Here is a 19055-nt window from a genome sequence, read left to right as displayed (position 1 = left end):
CATATAAACCCAATTTTCAATAGTATTATTATAGTTTAACTTTGCAAGTAGGAACCAAAATGGCGGCTCCGCGCTCGCCCCAGACCGTTTGTCCCAACTCTTACTAATAGAGGGCTCTGGCCATTGAGTTCAATAATAACTGGAGCGGCTATCTCAAGCGCGGCCTTAGATATCTGCTGACGCCAAAAAAATGGCGGATTTCGTCCGTTGCCGCTGAGATTTACCGAAATTGATCGCTTTTCCGAAAATTTCACAATTTCCACTCCTGAGGAAAGAGAGAGAAAATGTATGTGTGTATTTGGGATTCGTCAAGCAATTTTTGATGAAAATCAAGGTAAAAACCTCAAATTCATAACAGCGAGTCAACTGTGGTTGTCAGTTATGTGCTACTACGAGGATGCATTTATAACTATCGACGAAAGAGCTATATGTCGGCTACATGTATGAATGCAGATGTGCGTCGTTTTTACCAACGTCGAACTTGTTTGATCGATTAAACTCTTTAGTCTATACAAAAAGTATATCATAGTTCATCTCCACGGTTCACGAGAGAAGTTAGCTTATTTGTTATCATTGCTATTTTGCTTCTTTCATGATGCAATGGGCAATGGCTTTTCGCCACAATTGTTGGATTTTTACTTGTTTTTAAAAAGTAAATATTAAATCTCTGGATATTTACGGATTTTCTGTAATTGAGTTTCATATTAAATTTCAAAAGACTCAAGTCTGCATAGGTTTGGTAAATCAAAACAAACAATATTGTATAGAAAGTACTTTAAGTAACCTTTTGTGATGTTCTGAAGTGCAACTGCATCAAATACTTGTAAAGTTGTAGCACATTTGATTTTGTTGTATTGATACATGAATTGGGCAAAATGCAAATAATCATCAAAACACTTATGCTTCCAATGGTGTTTATAATTCATTTGTAGTTTTAATACTTCTACACTTTGTTTTGTTTTTCCTATATTTGCAAATAAGTACACAATTTGAATGATTAACACAGTTTTCACCTAAATAATAAATTTCATAAGCAGTTGGTAGTGCATTTTGTTCTCTGAGTATCCACATCTGGTGTTTTGTTCATACAAGAATGATGAAGTGCAAGTAGATATGTCATAGCAAGGCAATATAACCAAATGAATCAAATACCTATAGTTATTCTAGAAGCTTAAAAGCTTTTAGAAATTATAAAGTTATTGGATTATATTAACCATATATCATCAATCTCATGAAAAGAAATAAGAAGCAAAAAATTTGTAGGAAAGCTTTGAAAAGTGAAAAACTTTTCTTTAAAAAAGTAGCAATAATGCATATGATAAATCTCCATTCTGTACTTTACTAGGTAAATAAGCTCAAACTGTTTCTTGAAACAAAACTGTAATAATGAAGAAATATACACAGTAACTTTGAAAGTTTCATCACTGAATCTTTAATGCTTCAGTGTAGTGCATTAGATATTAGTAACATTTATACAACACTCAACTAAAATGTTTTGATAAAGATATGACTTGATTTAAACATAAGTTATAAAACCAATGGCTTATACAGTTTGATGCTTCACATCTGCATCAAGTCATCAATCTCAGTACAAATGTTTACATAGACTTTATGGCTTTCCATTTTATATCTTTGTGAATTGACATTTCATTAAGCATCAAAACACACACAACCTTGCCATCTTTCTTTGGTTCATGAACTTTAACTTCAAAGCATTCAAGGCATCCTTAGTGAATCCATTGTCTCCATCCTAGAATTTGACCATGATCAAATTAAATAACTCTGGATAGGGCAGACGATAAATCAATTATCTTTACAGCATTATAATTTTTTAAGACTCTGCCTGGTCAATAACATCTTCCAGTCATCTTTACTCCTTGGTCTTCCCTGCATGTTGTCAGCAAATAGAACATAACAAGCTCTGCTCCAAATCATGGGTACTCTTGGGGCTGATCATTTCGTTTTGATACTTACTCACAGAGCAAAATGTGTGCAGGGTCTTTTGCTTTAGGAAACTATTTTGCAAATAGATGGGTAAATTTACGACTTCATGCAGACTTTAGAAAAGTATGCAGAATTTTATAAACAAAAACAGGAAAACATCAGTATATTTTTTCTTAAAAATACGATCTTTAATATGTATTTTATGGCTTTAAAGTGCATGTATAATTGCTTTTCAGTTTTCAATCGTTGACGGACTAAAAACTAAGCAACTATCTTGAGAAGCGATATGTTCCTTTTGTGGAAACTACGACATCCAACAATTGAACGATTGAAGTGTTGGCATTATAAAGAAATGCCAAAAGATATCGTCACAGAATATGGAACTAACGATATCGTGTTGGTTTTGAAAATTCTTTATAATTTACTATATACACCATGGAGGTCGAGAATATTATTTTTCTGCAAAGCGATCATTTATACGTCCGTTGGCCGCCATTTTTTTGGCGACCTCGCCCCAGTAAAGATAGCCGCTCCAGTTATTATAGAACTCAATGGCTCTGGCACAGAATAGATATATACAGAAGCGCCACTCGATGTCGGAACCTTTGATGTTCGTGTCCGCAGCATCCGGGGAACTTTACACGGCAGCCATGTTTCCAGCCAGGATAAATGCAGCCAGATCGCAATGTAATTTATAGTGCCAAGGACAAGTTTTTAACCAAAAACTAAAATAGTTCGGCACATTGGCAGTTTTTTGCGTTTTTCGAGTAGAGACAGTAAATCGCAGCGAGTCTTCTATGTCATATCAGTCAATTCGATATCGTATTTGAAAAATAAGTGTTTGTAGAAACATTCAAAGTAGAACTTGAATACGGACGACATGTTTGCAATGTACTCCAGATGTTTATAATTGCACTAATTGTAACCAACCAACCTTTTAGAGATTTGATCCTGCCTGTTACATCCTCATTGCCATTGAAAACTTTAATTTTTTTAATAAATTGTAAGGATTCTTGCAAAAATGTGATGTGTGAACTCTTTGTTGTGATTGGTCTTCTCAACTCTTTCATTGCTTTTAGGTTCGAGCTATTTACACAATCAAAGAGGGAATCAAACTTCAAGAGAAACTCTGCAGTTCCACTGGCACAAGATGATAAACCTCCCAAGCTGACATATGTGCAAATAGCTGCTGCAACGGTATGACTAAAAATCTGTGTAGCATATTTGACTTTCATTTTTTGGAAGTTAGTTGGATGGATGTGTTTATCTGTCAACTATGGAGCATTTCTGATTGATAGCATTTTGTCTTTTACATAGAAGTTCTCTATGTCCTTCCAACTGGCAACATGTTGTCCAAATTGGAAATTGTAGTTTATCAGATTGTTTCTCGTGCACTTTATTAGATGTGGTGGATCAAACATGAGGTAAACTTTTTTGTTATTGTGCAGAAACCATGGTTGGTCACAATTTACATTTAAGCGAAGAGATAAGCTATAGAATTTGGGCCCCATGTCTGATGTAATGACCAGGACATTCAATCCAATTTCCTTCAATTTATCAATGACTTCTTTGATTATTTCTTCCAAAACATCAACAGGACAGGACTCGTTGACAAGTACATAACCCAATGGTTGCTTCCACCCCCCAGAAACACTTCTTAACATTAGCACGAGACCAGATGTTGCAACTTTGTTTGTTCTGCACCCACCACCAAAGTCTTCCACACCTACTATGTTGTCATCTGTGATATTGTAGTAAAGGTGGGTCTTTAAAGATAGCTCATCAACACATAATGTACATGTCTTTTCCATTTCACTCATATGTAGAACTTTCTCTTTTAATAGGTTTAATGTTGCTTGTGGTATGCCTGTTTTCATAGGAATTCTTGAAACAAATCTTCTTATTGATGTCATTGATGGCAGAATAAAAAGCTTTGATAGAAGCTTGTATGCTTTTCCACTAGCATGGCATAGAGAGACAGCTAATGATTGTAATTCTGGTGAGTATCTTCGAGTGAACTTGATGATCGAACTGATTTTCATTATTTTACAGAGCAGTATTTATAGTATTTTTCACCAAAAACAAATATTATTATTGGTCGAAGTAGTTCCTCTGTTTAAGCTATATATGGTACATAAGGAAATTTAACTAACGTCAATAACTGTTCCTTGGCTCTTAGCCGTGTGGGAACGGATACATTGATAAACTAAACTACGCATATACTATTTCCTCAACATGTTTTTTGTGGTTTATGAGCATGACTCAACAAATTACCTTTCAATATCATACACGTTGTAAAAACATTGATCTCGTAACCAATACAATTCAATGAAAGAAACTTATAAAACCCGTAGAATACGAATGACGAACGTATATTGTATTAAAATTATTTCTTACCTTATTTCCTTTATATCCTGCTTAAAGGCATTAAAATTGTTGTCCATATGTGAATCAAAACCCATCAATTTTATGAAAAACAACTCTCCATAATACTAATCTATATACATTCTGGCCAGTTTATCTGGCTGGAGTAATGGCGGACGCAAAAGATGCGCACTTAAGGACTGGTACAAGTAGGCGACAGATTTTTCGCTGAGTGGCGCTTCTGTATATATCTATTCTGTGGCTCTGGGTTGTATTTGTGGTTGTATATGACAGAAAATGGATGCGATACATATATCACCAGGAGTGATATATACGTAGTTACTCTAGGGCAATTGATGTAGGAAAACTGAGGAAGTTATCCTTATTAAATAAATGCAATTTTTATTATTATCATGGTACTATTATTATTTGTTTTTCTTCTACAATGCCAATACAATTTTAACTAAGAATGTCTAATTTGCATCACATTGTTAACATAAACTAATGACTTGCGAGACAAAAACTGTATCATACTGCTCAGTTGGTTTATTTTATGACACCTATGGCTTTATACTATAGAGGGCTCTGCTTCCAGCTATTAGAGAGTTTACGTTCCACTGTTTTTCGTGACGGCGACGTCTTGTGTTTCACAACGCCGGCGTCTTGTGTTTCACAACGCCGGCGCAAGCGTATTTTTAGTTTACGCAAATTTACAACGTCGCCTCGGCGGAAAAATAATTGGCGGGAAAATAAATCAGAAAACATTGCTTTCAAAAAAATTCAAAAACAAAAAATGCCGAAGTGGAGAGCAATTCGAGAGCGTCTTTTTATGTCTTATTCGGATCAATCAATCAACGACGAAGATTTTATTTTGCTTTTCAACTTATATACTGCTAAAAGTCCGGATTTGCCTTATTGGAAATACGAAGAGTTTGATTTAGATAAATTAAGCGACGACGAGTGTAAAGCAGAATTTCGGTTTATGAAATCACACATTTATATTCTTGTGGATGCTTCGAGGCTACCACAATTTATTACATGTTATAACGGCCTTAAGGTTGATAGAGTTGAGGCATTGTGCATATTTTTGAAACATTTTGCCTACCCTTGTCGATACCTGGATATGTTGCCAAGATTTGGTAGACCAGTCCCTCAACTCTGTATGATCAGTAATGCTGTCATAAACTTTTTATACATGGAGTGGAACCGCTTGCTGTTAACATTTGATCAACCATGGTTATCTTCCGGCAACATTCAAGAATTTTGTAATGCAGTGTTTCAGAAGAGTGGTGCCTTACAAAATTGTTTTGGTTTTGTCGATGGGACAGTACGTCCAATTTCTAAACCTGGTCAAAATCAAAGAGTTCTTTATAATGGCCATAAAAGAGTTCATGCCATAAAATTTCAGTCAGTTGCTGTTCCAAATGGTCTTGTGGCTAATCTCTTTGGTCCTGTGGAGGGTAGACGCCATGACAGCGCAATGCTTGCCCAATCCAGTTTATATAACAAGCTTCAGCAGCTGGATCATTTGAACAACGAAACTCCTGTTACTTTGAAATTTTCTTTTGTAAGTTTCAGCTAATGTTTCCATTGACTGTTGTCTCATTTCCACAGCCTTTTCTACTTCTGCAACAGAGTTTTGTTTTTGTTTCTCCCAAATTTTCTCTTCTTCATCTCTATTTCTGAACAATTGAATAAATTCCTCAATGGAGTTTCTACTGCAGATGGCTCTGGAGAGATCCCAGAAGCTTTTTCCTCCTCTCTTAATCTTTTCTTTTGTTGTTTTTGAAGTAAAGTGTAGTGATCTCGAACAGACTTTTGCGTCACGTTAAACTTTGGGTGATCCATAACATTTAAGGAATCACTGATCATTTTCCATGCATTACCTCGTTGCTGTGATCCTTTTTGAAGTTCCATGGTTGGAATAAATACATTTCACGAACTAGAATTTCATCATGTTCATTTGTCCAAGTCATTGCTTTTTTGCTAAAATTACAAAAATAAATAAGAATGCAAAGGAAACCAAACAAATAAACTAATTATAAATATATAATATTTCGTGCATATAAAAATATAATAAAATATTAGTTGAGTTGTAATATTTGAAAAAAACAATCGATTTAGTACTCTGTGTGTTAAATAATTTACCCTTATCTCAGTACAAACTGAACATAACAATAACTTATTGCTAAAAAAGGCTTTAAACACTTAAAACTGTTCGATTCTTACCTTTTTGTGTTTTGATGTTCATCCGCCATCTTGAACATGCAGGACGCGTCCAAAGAAGACGATTTCACGGCGTCGTCGCCAAAGGAAGCAGCCAAAATGTTAAGAAGCATGCGCACTAGCATTAACTCCCGGCGTCGTCGTCAAAATGTGAAGTTTCGTAAACTCTCTATTGACTGGCCAGGAAGATGGCGGAATTGGAGCATGCGCATAAAAAATTAGCGACAAGTTAACTCAAGAGTGGCCCTTCTGTATGGTGAAGGCTATTTCAGATGTGGTAGAGCACGTTGTGCCCAGGTCCTTTAGCTTTAACTTGTCTACTTAAAGCTATTAATAATTAATTTCAGCATATTTACATATTACATCGCGCTTACTCTTTCGCAACATGGAAGATTATACTTTATCTGATTTACATATTCCAAAAATTGACAATATTGTCAACGAAGAAAATCCTTTTTTCGGTTATGTAAGTTCTTTGGAAAAAGCGCTTGAGCTCGTGAGGGATTTTGAAAACGCGACCACGACAAAATTCACAGTCTTCACGAAAACAAAGAGCTTTGTAGCCACCGGTAAAATGCGTTTTGAGCGCGAATATTTGAAATACTCTACCGTGATGATGCAATCATCACACATTATTAAGTATTTATTTTAGTAGAATGTCGAATACATTTGTTGAACCAAGTATAAATCAATAAAATCAGTAGGTTTAAAATGTAATGTTTATCTGCAGCTAAGTATTTACGGAAGTTGTTAGGATTCATCTTGTGCATTTCCTGCTGTATAATATCAATATAATAATCGTACATGGTCATGGCCTGTTTTAATTTATTAAAAGTGCACCTTGTTAACGAAATTAAAATCTCCTCATCTTCACGTAACATATTATATTGCTTCGCTGTATGTTAACATAATCTATGAAAACTACTGTTACAATGGTTTTGTGCGTTAGACCAAAATGACCTAAAACCACACCGTATTTGGTGGGAATCTAAATCCGGTACTGAAAAGCCCATCCCTTTGATGGAGTACCGTTCTATTTGGTTGGAACGAATGTCTTGGAATGCCAACACGGTGTAGACAGGAACGTTTATCAGAAAAAAAAACATGAATCAAATCTCATGGTAATTATTCTAGATGACACCACTACTCTTCATAAATTCTTTAGGTAATGAAAGTAAATTGGACTTAAAATTAAAGTTTTACTCATATTACAGGGCGACCGTGGAGATCATACTATAAAACAGAGACGTTTCTGGAAGCAAGATAGTAAAAAACTTGATTGCACAGCCATCATACAAATGAAAGAAGTAATAAAGTTTCCAGAATACAAGGTATATTACTAATAAAAAAGAAAATTGCTTATACTGTGGCTTTATTTTTGTTCATAGTAAATCGACAAGTATACACATGTTAAATTGGTTTTTTTCTAAAAGATTAGAGTGCAATATTTTTAGGTGCCACATGACGCTAAAAAGAAGAAACGTGACACGACCTCTGCTGATTTGCGAGCCCATTTAATAAACCCCAGCTCCTCAGTAAAAACTGAACGCAGAATCTATATTTCATTTCCACGGCCAGAAGATCACACCACGCACAGACTTGGAATGGTATATGCTCTTGTTTGACATGCTCGTCTTGCAATCTGTAGACAAGAACATCACAATCATTTGTGGCATGTGCATGATAAAATTCATGACACTAACTAGTTTTGCCTTTTGCTATTTCAGCACAGCGGAATGACACAACAACTAGATGAAAAGGTTATTAGAAAGATAGAAGAACTTGTCAGTGAAGGAGTGCGAACTGTTCATGAGATGAAACGTCATTTGAAAATATACATGAAGGATGAGTTTTTTTGAGGAAAAGAACAACCTCTGCGTGACAATCGACGATACTTTCCCAGAGCTAAAACAATAAAAAATCACATGTACAACGCGGCAATGAGACCCAGGCTTTCATTTATGGACCAAGACAACGTCACTCGACTGGTTGAAAAATGGAAATGCGAAAAGGCTTTGAGCAACGATAGATTTTATTTCCGTCCATACGTTGAAGGAAGCGGTGAATTCAAAAATACAGACTTACAAAATGAAGAAGACAGCGATGACGATATAAGTTTAAATGAAGAGGTTATGACGACTGCAAAGGAGCAAAAAGGGCGACTTTTGTTTATACACCAAACGGCTTGGCAATCAAGGTTACTTTGTCGTTATGGTCAGGAACTAGCTTTCCTAGATGCCACATACAAAACCACAAAGTATTCCTTGCCATTATTTTTTGTTGCTGTGAAGACTAATGTTGATTATGCTATCGTTTCATCCTTTGTAATACAAGATGAAACAACAGCTAGTATAACAGAAGCTCTCAGTATTTTACATCAATGGAATCCACGATGGAACCCACAGCATATGATGACCGATCTTTGTGAAGAAGAAATAAAATCAATTGAGTTTGTTTTTCCAGGTATGAGGCACGAGCTGCAAGAGGTTTTGACCAAAACATCTGGCATTCTTTATTGCACTAAATCAACCATGTAACACCTAAATAATAAAAGCAATGAACAGCAATTCACAAGTTATATTTCTTCCATCGCTAATCAAATATAATAATAATATTAGAAAACTTTGGACATGGGAAGGGAAGAAAGGGTTGATCAATTTCTACATGCAGATTATTTTATTTTACGATATATATGTAATCGTGTTGACAAAGTTAAACATCCTTTTAAAAAGTTCTATATACCATGGCTACGTAGCTCTGCAATTCATCATGGAGTGTAACATGTGGGTATATTTTCAGACTGCAAAGTGCTGCTTTGCGATTTTCATCGAGAGCAAGCATGGGAACGTTGGACATCTAAAAAAGATAATGGAATCGCAGACAACCGTGAATTTATATTGGCTTTGATGAGACAATTGGCACGGGCAAGAACTGAGGATGCATACGAAAATGCCCTGCAAAAAGTTGCTGCGAGTGGAAGACCAATAACAGCTTTAAAAGGTGGCTGGAAAACACGTGGATAAGACACAAAAAGGTAAAAAAAAGAATACAGACTTAGCAATTGCACGGCCGCAAAATGTACTGCACAAATAACTACCACAAGCGTTTACACGAAAAACGTGGAAAAGTACGTTTCATTGTACTTTCCTTCTTCGTCAGGTCAATACAAGTAAAACCTACAACCATTTTTATACTTTATTGATATTTAACTTTTACAGAGATGGGTATGGGCATTCAGAAAGAGCGTCTGCTTGTTTATGTTAGCACAAACAATGGGTTGGAAAGACAAAATGGGGCTTTCAAACACCAGTATTTACTGACTTTACGAAAGTATTCTCTCAGCGCAATGTTAACAATTCTTGTAAATGAATTTCTTCCTGACAAATACGAAAGGTAAGTCTGGCATTCAATTAATAGATGATCTAAGGTGACACAGTTTTTCTTTCTGAATGAGAGGCAGATCCTGGCTAGCTTACGTATATTATTTATATTAATGCCGAGAGTAAACCGTAAAGTGAAGTTGCATGAATCTCATGCATACTGGTTTTAAAACCAAAATTTTTGTATTAAATTTTGTGTGCTTGCACCAAAAAGTTGTGTATTATATTTTTTATTTCAGCTACATTAACGAAAATACAAAATGCTCCACAGCATATAAGCGTTATAACAAACAGATTCCAGAATTTCTGCATAATCGTCCTAACTACCTTATCGACCATTGCATGAAACGTCTTGTTTATGCTGAAGATGTACGTTCAATCGCTTTGGTGGATGACTCTATGGGTGCATTTTTAGTAACCAGTGAAATGGGAAAGCACAACTATCATGTATATTTTAGGGCACCTCATGACAAAGAAAAACCTTGCTGCGAGTGTCTTGACTGGCAACGAAACTATTTACCATGCAAGCACTTATTAGCGATTATTCAAAATAAAAAATTTACAAGTTGGGGATGGAAAAACCTACCAACAGCATATAAAGATTCTCCATTTCTGACCTTAGATGTCGATATAGCTATTCTTCAAACCAATTGATCATATTTTGAAAAGAGTTGACGATGCTCAGCAAGTTTGTGGTGCAGAAAGTTTTCATGACCAAGAAAAAGAAACAGAAGAAGCTGACATAAAACAAACTATGACAGCTGTTCTACCTAAACCAGTGTTCCCAAAATGGACAGCTATTACTAGGTGTTGTGATCTGTTATCTAGAATAAAGAGTTTGGTCCACGAGTGTACTAATTCAACTTCACTAGCCAGCCTGGAAAAGAGTCTTCAGTCTGCACTTCAGGAATTTGAGAATAACAGCAATACTGATTCAGGACTAGCACTTACAGCTCCTGACGCCGGGAAAACGTCAATGAAACGTAAAAAAAGAACATCAAATATCAGCAAGTCAACAACCAGCAATCCTAAAAAAAGCCAGATTATCTAATCTACCATCTGCAAAATTAAAGAAGATACACCCATACAATAGAAGAGTTGGCCAACATGCTGCAATGATGAGAAAATTCTATAATAAAGACTTATCTCTAGAGAAAATGGAAACGCAATCATCCAGCAAAGATACACAAACAATTCCTTTCATGCCAACTCCTCACACAGGTTTCACACCTCTCATTACAGAATCTTCATCAATCACCGCAAAACTATTAAGGAATGGACCACATTCTGTATCTCTGCTAGAAATTAAATCATTAGAGCCATTTTGCACAGAGAAACACAGATTTTACTTAGTAGCATGAGTGAAAAACCTTTCATACCTGGCTGGTTGTATGATGAAGTAATCAATTCATTTTTCTGGTGTCTACAGGAAGATCATGAATATGTTCTTTATGCAGCATCCACATCAATGCTTTCCTTGCAAAATGGTGGTCAGGGAGGAAGACTTTGGTCTGAAAAGAGCAATGAAAAAAATCTCATTATAGCACCTTGGAACCCAACTCACTGTCACTGGACATTGATTGCCATAGATCTGCAACAGAGAAATATTTTTTAAGTTGATCCATTGAATGCAGCTGATGATATTAAAAACAAGGCACAGATGCAGATTATAGCAAAATTCATCCTTAATTATTGAAAACAAATTTGGTCTGTCAGAATTTCAGATCCTCACCGCCGCATACTCTTCAACAAGATACTTCAAGTTGTGGTGTTTTTGTTTGCTGGTATGCATCACAGTTTGTGCAAGGAAAGTCAATGAGTGATGGCTGTGATCCATATAAGATGAGGGTTAGAATTTACAACAAAATAAGAGGAACTTGTCTGAAACAACACTCACAACAGCCAGAACTTTCCAAATGCCCACTATGTGGAGCACCTGTTTTTGAAGAAAACTTAAAATGTATACGGTGCTGTCAATCCTACCACATATTATGTATTGACTCTGAAAATCATCCTACAACAAGGAATCCTCACTTTTATTGCCCACCATAAACTGAAAGGACTCTTCCTAAAATAAATGACAGGTGATTGGAAATGGAGAAAACATGCAAATAGAGAGTAAAATTATATGCCCAAGCTGCCCTCATGTCAATTTTGATGTTTTGACACAAAATTACTAATAGGCTAATGATTGTCTAGGTAAAGTTAACACACAACAACCATTCCCATAAAACAGTCTAAAGGATGGGATGTGTAAATACATCCACCAAAATCAATCATCACCCATTGCCTATGTAATTAGTAATACTAGTTTGTGTATCATATACATATGTATAGCATACTCCAAGTAATATGGCGATTGCTTCAACACCTAAACCAATGTATAGCCTATATAATAACAAACTTAGCTTGTGCTTTACACGTTTCCAGTGCAGTATTTGTTGTCTTATATTTTAACTGTTGCATTTGCCCTGTAATTACTTCTTGTGTAATGATTCGGGCGAAAATATCATCATCAAGAATGTTTGAATTTGAATACTAACATAACACAATTGAAAATTGAGTATTTACTACCATTTATCGTTGATAGAAATGTGCTAAAAACCGTCGCTGCAATAATTCGCACAGTGCAAGTACAGCACTACAAATTACAAAATATCGGTAAATAAATTAAAAGTATACAATACTTGCTCACCTAGTCACCTTAGTCATCTTTATCTTTGAAATGATGTTTGAATAAAACCCGCTATTATTTAGGATATTTCACTATCCCACTATCTTCTGTAAAGCCATATAAAGTATAAAACGCCATGGCAAGTTGCAAGCACGTAAGAAATAGGAATGTTATCATGATAAGGAGAATATCATTTACTCACGTGCGTGTCAGGAAAAGAAGGGCCTGGGCACAAGGTGCTCTACCATATCTGAAATAGCCTTCACCATTGAGTTCTATAATTGAGTTTTATATTGAGTTATTATAGAACTCAATGGCCTTCACCCTTCTGTATAGTATATATTCTGTGACCTTACACAACTGTAAACACGTTGAGATATTTGAAATTAACCGTTGCTAAAAGTAACAAGTCGAAACTAAATGCCCTACGAAACTATAATAACAACAATGATAATAATCGTGAGTTATTTGAGCTCTTGGAAATTGTTCAACTCTCATAATGTACTTACAGCTATAGTAGTGCTGTTTTAGAACACAAGTGCATGGTGTCGTGTTTAATTTCCAGCCCAAGACATGCCCACGATCTAACATTGAACTGTCATAAACATGGCGGACAGCCACCCAGCAAATCAACTTAAGTTAGCAAAGGAGTAGTTTTTATAAATGGAAGCTTTCCAAGTTTACAGAACAACAACTTCAGCTCGAAACGTGAACGGATTTTCTTATTTTTTACAAGGGTAGTTCTAGAAACATTTTTGTGGGTTGAGCTTGAAAGTGCCTTAAGATACAATAAGTGTCTATATTTTTAAGGCGCTCGAGCAGTGCAGCGACCGAAAGTAGTATGTACAGTAGAAGCAATGCCCAAAATACTTAGTTCAACAGTACTTCTGATTTGTTTTGCTGAAATTTCCGGGGGGTTAAAATGTTTCATGGACTGTGAATAATCTATTTTGGGGGTGAAATCAGATATTTGGATAGTGGCATCTCCCACTGCACCACCCAGAAAATAAAATATTCAGTGGTTGGAAATAAGATAGCAACTTTATTGCGCAAACTCATCCCACTTCAAAGTGGTTAGTTTCGAAGCACTTCATTACAAAATACACAATATTAGCAAATAAAGTGTTGTGAAAAATACTTTTTCACATGAACAAGCGGCTTTAACAAAATACGCATTCCCATGCAGGTCTTTCGTCTTCATGCTATAGTTCCTAACCTTTTTGCAAAGTTCAAATATCCGATGAATGTTTGGACCTTTTCCTAGCACTGTCAGGCACTGAATGCCTGGTGCCAGCCGGCACTGAGTACAGAGTACTGACTGGTCAACTGAGGAGAAGCACATTAAACCAATATAAACCTGAGTTTATCGCAATCTTTGTTACGATTGACATCACTAAAGTACTGCTTCTTCCCATTGCATTGTCAAGTATTGTGTAAATTTCATTCTTAAGCATTGTAAATCACATTTAACAATAAGGTATGTACAACTTATATCTGATTCTTATTTGACGGACAACATTTGCAACGATCTGCAAAATCACTAAATCGTTGGGCTTAGTGACTTAGCCGTAGATATAGTTCAATTTGTGCTCATACACCATTGGCCGCCTATTTGTTTATTTTCAAAGAACAGAATACACGATGCTCCATGAAATAAGAAACTTTTGTTCATTTGCGTCAACAAACGTTCATTGACTGAGAGAGGACAAAATTCATTTATTCTGACGTACCTGGCAAATTTCTTTTGATCAAGAAATATGCCTGACATGGCAGAATATATGGACATGATCTCCCTCATTAACGGTGAATTGACGCACAAAATACACAAATTCAAATTTGTCTTTAGAATGTTCTTGGAAGTATCGTTGGCGTTGGCTGTGTTTTACGTCATCGCTTTCATCACAAAAACATGGCTCGAAACCAGAAAATTGCCACCAGGTCCATTTCCGTTGCCACTCATTGGAAACCTGCATCAGCTGGGCAATAATCCTCCATATACCATGTTGGAGATGTGTCTGAAGTATCGGGACGTCATGACGGTAAAATTTCCCTTCGGTTATTGTCTTTTTCTAAACAGCGCTGAAGCCGCTCGGGAAGCCTTGGTAACAAGAAAAACCGACTTCGCTGGTCGACCAGTAAAGGAATTTTACCCTATGAATATCTTGTTTGAAGAAAAAGATATTGTCACGGCGGATTACGGGCAACTTTTCGTTTTTCGCTCGAAAGTTTTCAAATCGGCGCTCCATCTGTTCGGCGAAGAAACGGAAAAACTCGAGAAGCGTTTAAACGAGACGGTTTCGTTGCTTTGCTCCAGATTGGATAAATGTGTGGGGCAGAAGCTTAACATCATGACCATCATTCGATCTGAAATCATAAAGCACATGTGGGAGTGGATTTCTTCTGAACGGTTGGCGTATGACGATCCTAAAGTGCAAACAATAATTAACTTTATTAACAGCATTAGTTTTTTGGGACGTCAAGGAAGCATTTTTCAGCTTATCCCGTTGCTTCGCTTCCTGCCAAGTCAATTCAAAAGAAATCTCGATAATGTGCTTAAAACTCGCGAAGAACTGTTTGTGGGATTATTGGAACATCACAAAAAAACGTTCAAAAGCGACAACCTCCGAGACATCACCGATGGCATGCTGGCGGCTTACTTCAAAGAGGAGAAAGAAGGTAAGAAACAAGTTGGCACAAGCGACGACATCGTGTTCTTAATGATGGACGTGATTGTCGGAGGAGTGGATACTAGTGTTTCCGCTTTGAATTGGTGTTTGCTTCATTTGATTCTTATGGAAGACATACAAACAAAGATTCAAGAAGAATTGGACACAAGCTACGAGAAGGGGAAGGTGTTAACGTTTGAGGAAGTTAAAAAGTTCGATTACCTACACGCTTTCGTTTGCGAGGTGATGCGATCAACACCACTGAGCCCACTTATTGGCTTGCATCGTACAATGCGCGAAACATCCGTAATGGGGTACAGCATACCAAAAAATATGTTGGTCTTCTTGAACCAGCACAGCGTTAACCACAATCCAAATACATGGAAAAATCCGAGCGTTTTCAAACCGGGACGTTTTCTGGACGAAAATGGTAAATTTGTCGGGTGGTCTGGGATCCCATCCTTCATGCCCTTTGGCCTTGGTCGACGCGCATGTCCTGGCCGAGATCTTGGAAAGTTTGAGGTGGTAATGATGCTTGCCCATCTCCTCTCTCGCTATCGTATTGAGCTAGCTGAAAATACGATAGCACCAAAATTAGACGACCCAGTCGTACAAATGACATCCCGTCCGAAAGAGTACATGGTCACGATCTCAACACGGAACTAGATTTTTGCATTTAGTACTCGAATGTAATGAAACTGCTGTTGTATCTTTTACACTATCAAGGAAACCCACGTAAAACGATTTGCTGTATGTAAATGCCATCATTTATGTGTATTGTCGACTCTAATTTTATGCAAATAATGGTTGAAGTAGTCTTTTATTGTAGAACTTTCTATTCTTATTCCATTTTAACTTCCCTCCCTAATATATTTACCACAAAAATAGTATGGTAAAGTTACTGAGTCATCCAGCCAAGCATGGGAAGGTGGAATGCACTTTTTTCATAAACAAGAAATGAATTGGGTAAAAACAGGGGTAAAATTCAGCGTCCCACATGGATGATTTTGTAAGGGGGGTGTGTGTGCTCTGTTCGATTCTGTTTTGGATAAGATTTTGGCAGCTCGTTTGTGGGTATCGTTGTAACGCTCACGTCAGACTTGAGAATGTGAGGGTGTGCATAGTCATCGTAGCTAAAGTTGCTAGAGCTTTGGGCTATTGCAGATTTTTAGGCTTACAGAAGATTTTTAGGCTTACCTTTTTAAAAAAAACATTTGTATGATTTTTTCAATGAGCGCGCATTTAGTGATTTATTTCAACTTCAATGTTTTCATGAAAACGCACATGGTAATACTCAATTGAAAATGGTGGTGGTATAAAATATATAATTGCTTTTGAAATGAAAAGTTCAACCTTTACTAGGTCTTACTGTACAATTTCATAGCCTCTAATACTGTTGTATTAAGCATCTACATTACGTAATCCCATTTTGAATTTTTCTTAGGAGGTTGCTGGTGAATTTTTTGGGGAAGGTGCGCACCCCCTGCTACTCCCAGATAATCCGCCCCTGATGATCATGCATGTCCATGCAATTGAAGTATATATCAAGGCACACAGTAACTATGTGTAAGATTGCTCTGTAATATTCATGTAATAATATACGTAGATATGCCAGACAAATTTCAACAATTCGTCAAACAATGTCGACTAATACAGTAAGAATTGGCAACAAAAATTAAGTTTGCCATCTATGTTAGGGAAAACATTTGAAATATTGCAAACTCTTTTTCAATTTCCGAGTAAATATATTGAAATAAAAAAAATATTAAGCAACAACTAAAATGCTTTTGCCATCTTGAATTTGTACTTCCATCAACAGATATGACGTAACAACAAGGGTAAAATGATATGATTCTTCTAAAGCAGCGACCATCTTCATGGCAAGGCTATTTTTGCAAAGTTTATAATTTCGTGTCTGCTTTTTAAAAATAATGACTACGTAAATCCAAGAGTTGTTATTTTTATTGCCAATATCTTAACTGAACTATAAAAATTTAACGAAAGATAACATTTAAAAAATGTTCCAAAACTTTAACAATTAAACACTAACAATACTTAAAACGAAAACGTAACATTTCATCAAACTATATTTGTTGTAAGAACAGTTATTCTTATGCAGTCTATGAATGTCTACTTATACATTCCTACGGAGAAGTAAAAGACTGCTTAGATGACTCAAGAACAGCTTTTAATGATGCATTGAAAGACTTTTGACCTATAAGCTCGTTTGGAAGAGTAACACTAAATAGGCAAGTAGACGTAAAAAACGAAGTGGCATTATTGAGTTTTACTTTTATCTTACCGAATCCAAAATTTGGCAGTCTGGTGGAAGCAGTAGTAAAAATCAGAAATTTTTCAAGAAATGGATGATCTGCATTAAGAATAAATTGCTGCAGATTATTAGCAATAAAGGACAAAAATTCATAAACTATGTATGTGTCACACACCAATGATTCTTTGTGCTTATGGTCACATTTTATGTTTCAAATCCAATTGCATCATAAAGTAAATGGTTTGAACCCGGGAGTATCGTTACATGTTTGTAAATGTAGATCATCCAGGCTGCTGTAGTCCTGAGAAGGACTGTTTTTGTTGTTGTTGACTGACGTTTCGACAACCTTAGCGGTAGTCATCTTCAGAGTCAAATGAGAAGTAAACGTCAGGTTAGCCATATTTGTTATCTGGTTCTTAAGTTATTGTATTTTGTGTACAGGAAATGTGTACTGTCATTGTGATTTAGTGTGAAGTGAAATGTTTTGTAGTTGTGAAGTGTGATTTAGGTGTGATGTTTTTAGTGTAATGTGTGGGTGTCAATTGTGTATTGTCATTGCAAATTAGTGTGAAGTGTAATGTTTTTCGTTGATCGTTTGTTTGTATTGTGAATAAGTCATTTATAAGGTGCCGGTAATTGCTGTGATCTGTTCAGGGGGGTTTGTTCCAAGTTGGTATACGAACTTTCTAATGTAAGCCGTTGTCTACAGTCAGTACTGTAAGTAATGCATTTTGCCAAGTCCCAGTCAATGTTGCGCTTTCTGATTCGGTGATGTTCGGCAACGTGATTAGTTTTGTCTTGTTCCTTAGTAGCTCGTTTGTGTTCAGTAAGTCTTATGTTTATAGGAGGCGATATAGGAGGCGTGGCAGACGGAGCAGTTTATTTTGTAAACTGCACCTTGTCGTTTGTTGGGTTGTTCTTTGTCCTTTATATTCGTTAGTACTTGTCGTAACATTGTGATTGGTTTATGTGCGACACGTATTGGGTATATAGTAGTGTATCACCTGATCAATGAAATTCTTTATGCATGCAGACATGCCTCTTCAGACAAAGAAGAGACACCTTGAATACGAACTTCATCATCAGTATCATCACCAATTGATAACAATTGCTCATTGCTGTTTGCAGAAAGTGCCAAAGCTGCTCTATTTACAGTCCCACTTACTTCTAAAGCATGATTTAACACATCATCATCCTTGTTTGGAAACATTTCTTGTAATGTAGCTTCACTCCCATCATTACTTGTTATAGATGAAGAGCAAGGCTCATTGTTATTGAAAACTTGCTCTTGACTGGAATCTAAAGAGCTTGGCATATGCAAAATGTTTCAGAAAATGTTTCTGTTCCTGGAGTAAATGTACCTTCATCATCATCGGGAAGATCCTCTTTTGGTCTTATATAAATACTTTCTTGTCCGGAAAGGCTTAAAACTCGAGCAGAAGTGAATTGAACACCTCCTGCCAGTTTTGGAGTGACAATTTGACCATAACAAGATTTGACAAAGTCAATATCAATATTATTTTCTTCTA

At 36.2% G+C, this 19055-nt stretch overlaps 1 protein-coding gene and 2 long non-coding RNA genes across 11 annotated transcripts; 1 reads left to right on the top strand and 2 right to left on the bottom strand.

Annotated features, from left to right (window-relative positions):
• Positions 1-6216: 6216 nt before the first annotated feature.
• Positions 6217-6699, bottom strand: LOC124453093. Its single transcript, XR_006950985.1, has 2 exons — positions 6538-6699; positions 6217-6294 (listed from the first exon to the last, which is right to left on the bottom strand). It is a non-coding gene; the product is annotated as an uncharacterized LOC124453093 (long non-coding RNA).
• Positions 6700-7889: 1190 nt separating this feature from the next.
• Positions 7890-12829, bottom strand: LOC124453094. 9 transcript variants are annotated; one of them, XR_006950990.1, is made up of 9 exons: positions 12610-12828; positions 11812-11982; positions 11647-11740; positions 11294-11425; positions 11145-11209; positions 10501-10942; positions 9277-9390; positions 8620-9074; positions 7890-8176 (listed from the first exon to the last, which is right to left on the bottom strand). It is a non-coding gene; the product is annotated as an uncharacterized LOC124453094 (long non-coding RNA). The 9 variants fall into 9 exon arrangements; XR_006950987.1 differs by lacking the exon at positions 11647-11740 and adding an exon at positions 8238-8439 and having other exon boundaries at positions 11898-11982; XR_006950992.1 differs by having other exon boundaries at positions 11898-11982; positions 12610-12827.
• Positions 12830-13869: 1040 nt separating this feature from the next.
• On the top strand, positions 13870-16055 carry LOC124453097 (steroid 17-alpha-hydroxylase/17,20 lyase-like). Its single transcript, XM_047003848.1, has 2 exons — positions 13870-14065; positions 14435-16055. Exon 2 carries the CDS (start codon positions 14436-14438, stop codon positions 15918-15920), a length of 1485 nt encoding a protein of 494 aa, XP_046859804.1. The 5' UTR covers positions 13870-14065; position 14435; the 3' UTR covers positions 15921-16055.
• Positions 16056-19055: the final 3000 nt, after the last annotated feature.

The sequence above is a fragment of the Xenia sp. Carnegie-2017 genome, unplaced genomic scaffold (genome assembly GCF_021976095.1).
Source record: "Xenia sp. Carnegie-2017 unplaced genomic scaffold, XeniaSp_v1 HiC_scaffold_25, whole genome shotgun sequence".
NCBI lineage: Eukaryota > Metazoa > Cnidaria > Anthozoa > Malacalcyonacea > Xeniidae > Xenia > Xenia sp. Carnegie-2017.
This window is presented reverse-complemented; position numbering and strand designations above follow the sequence as displayed.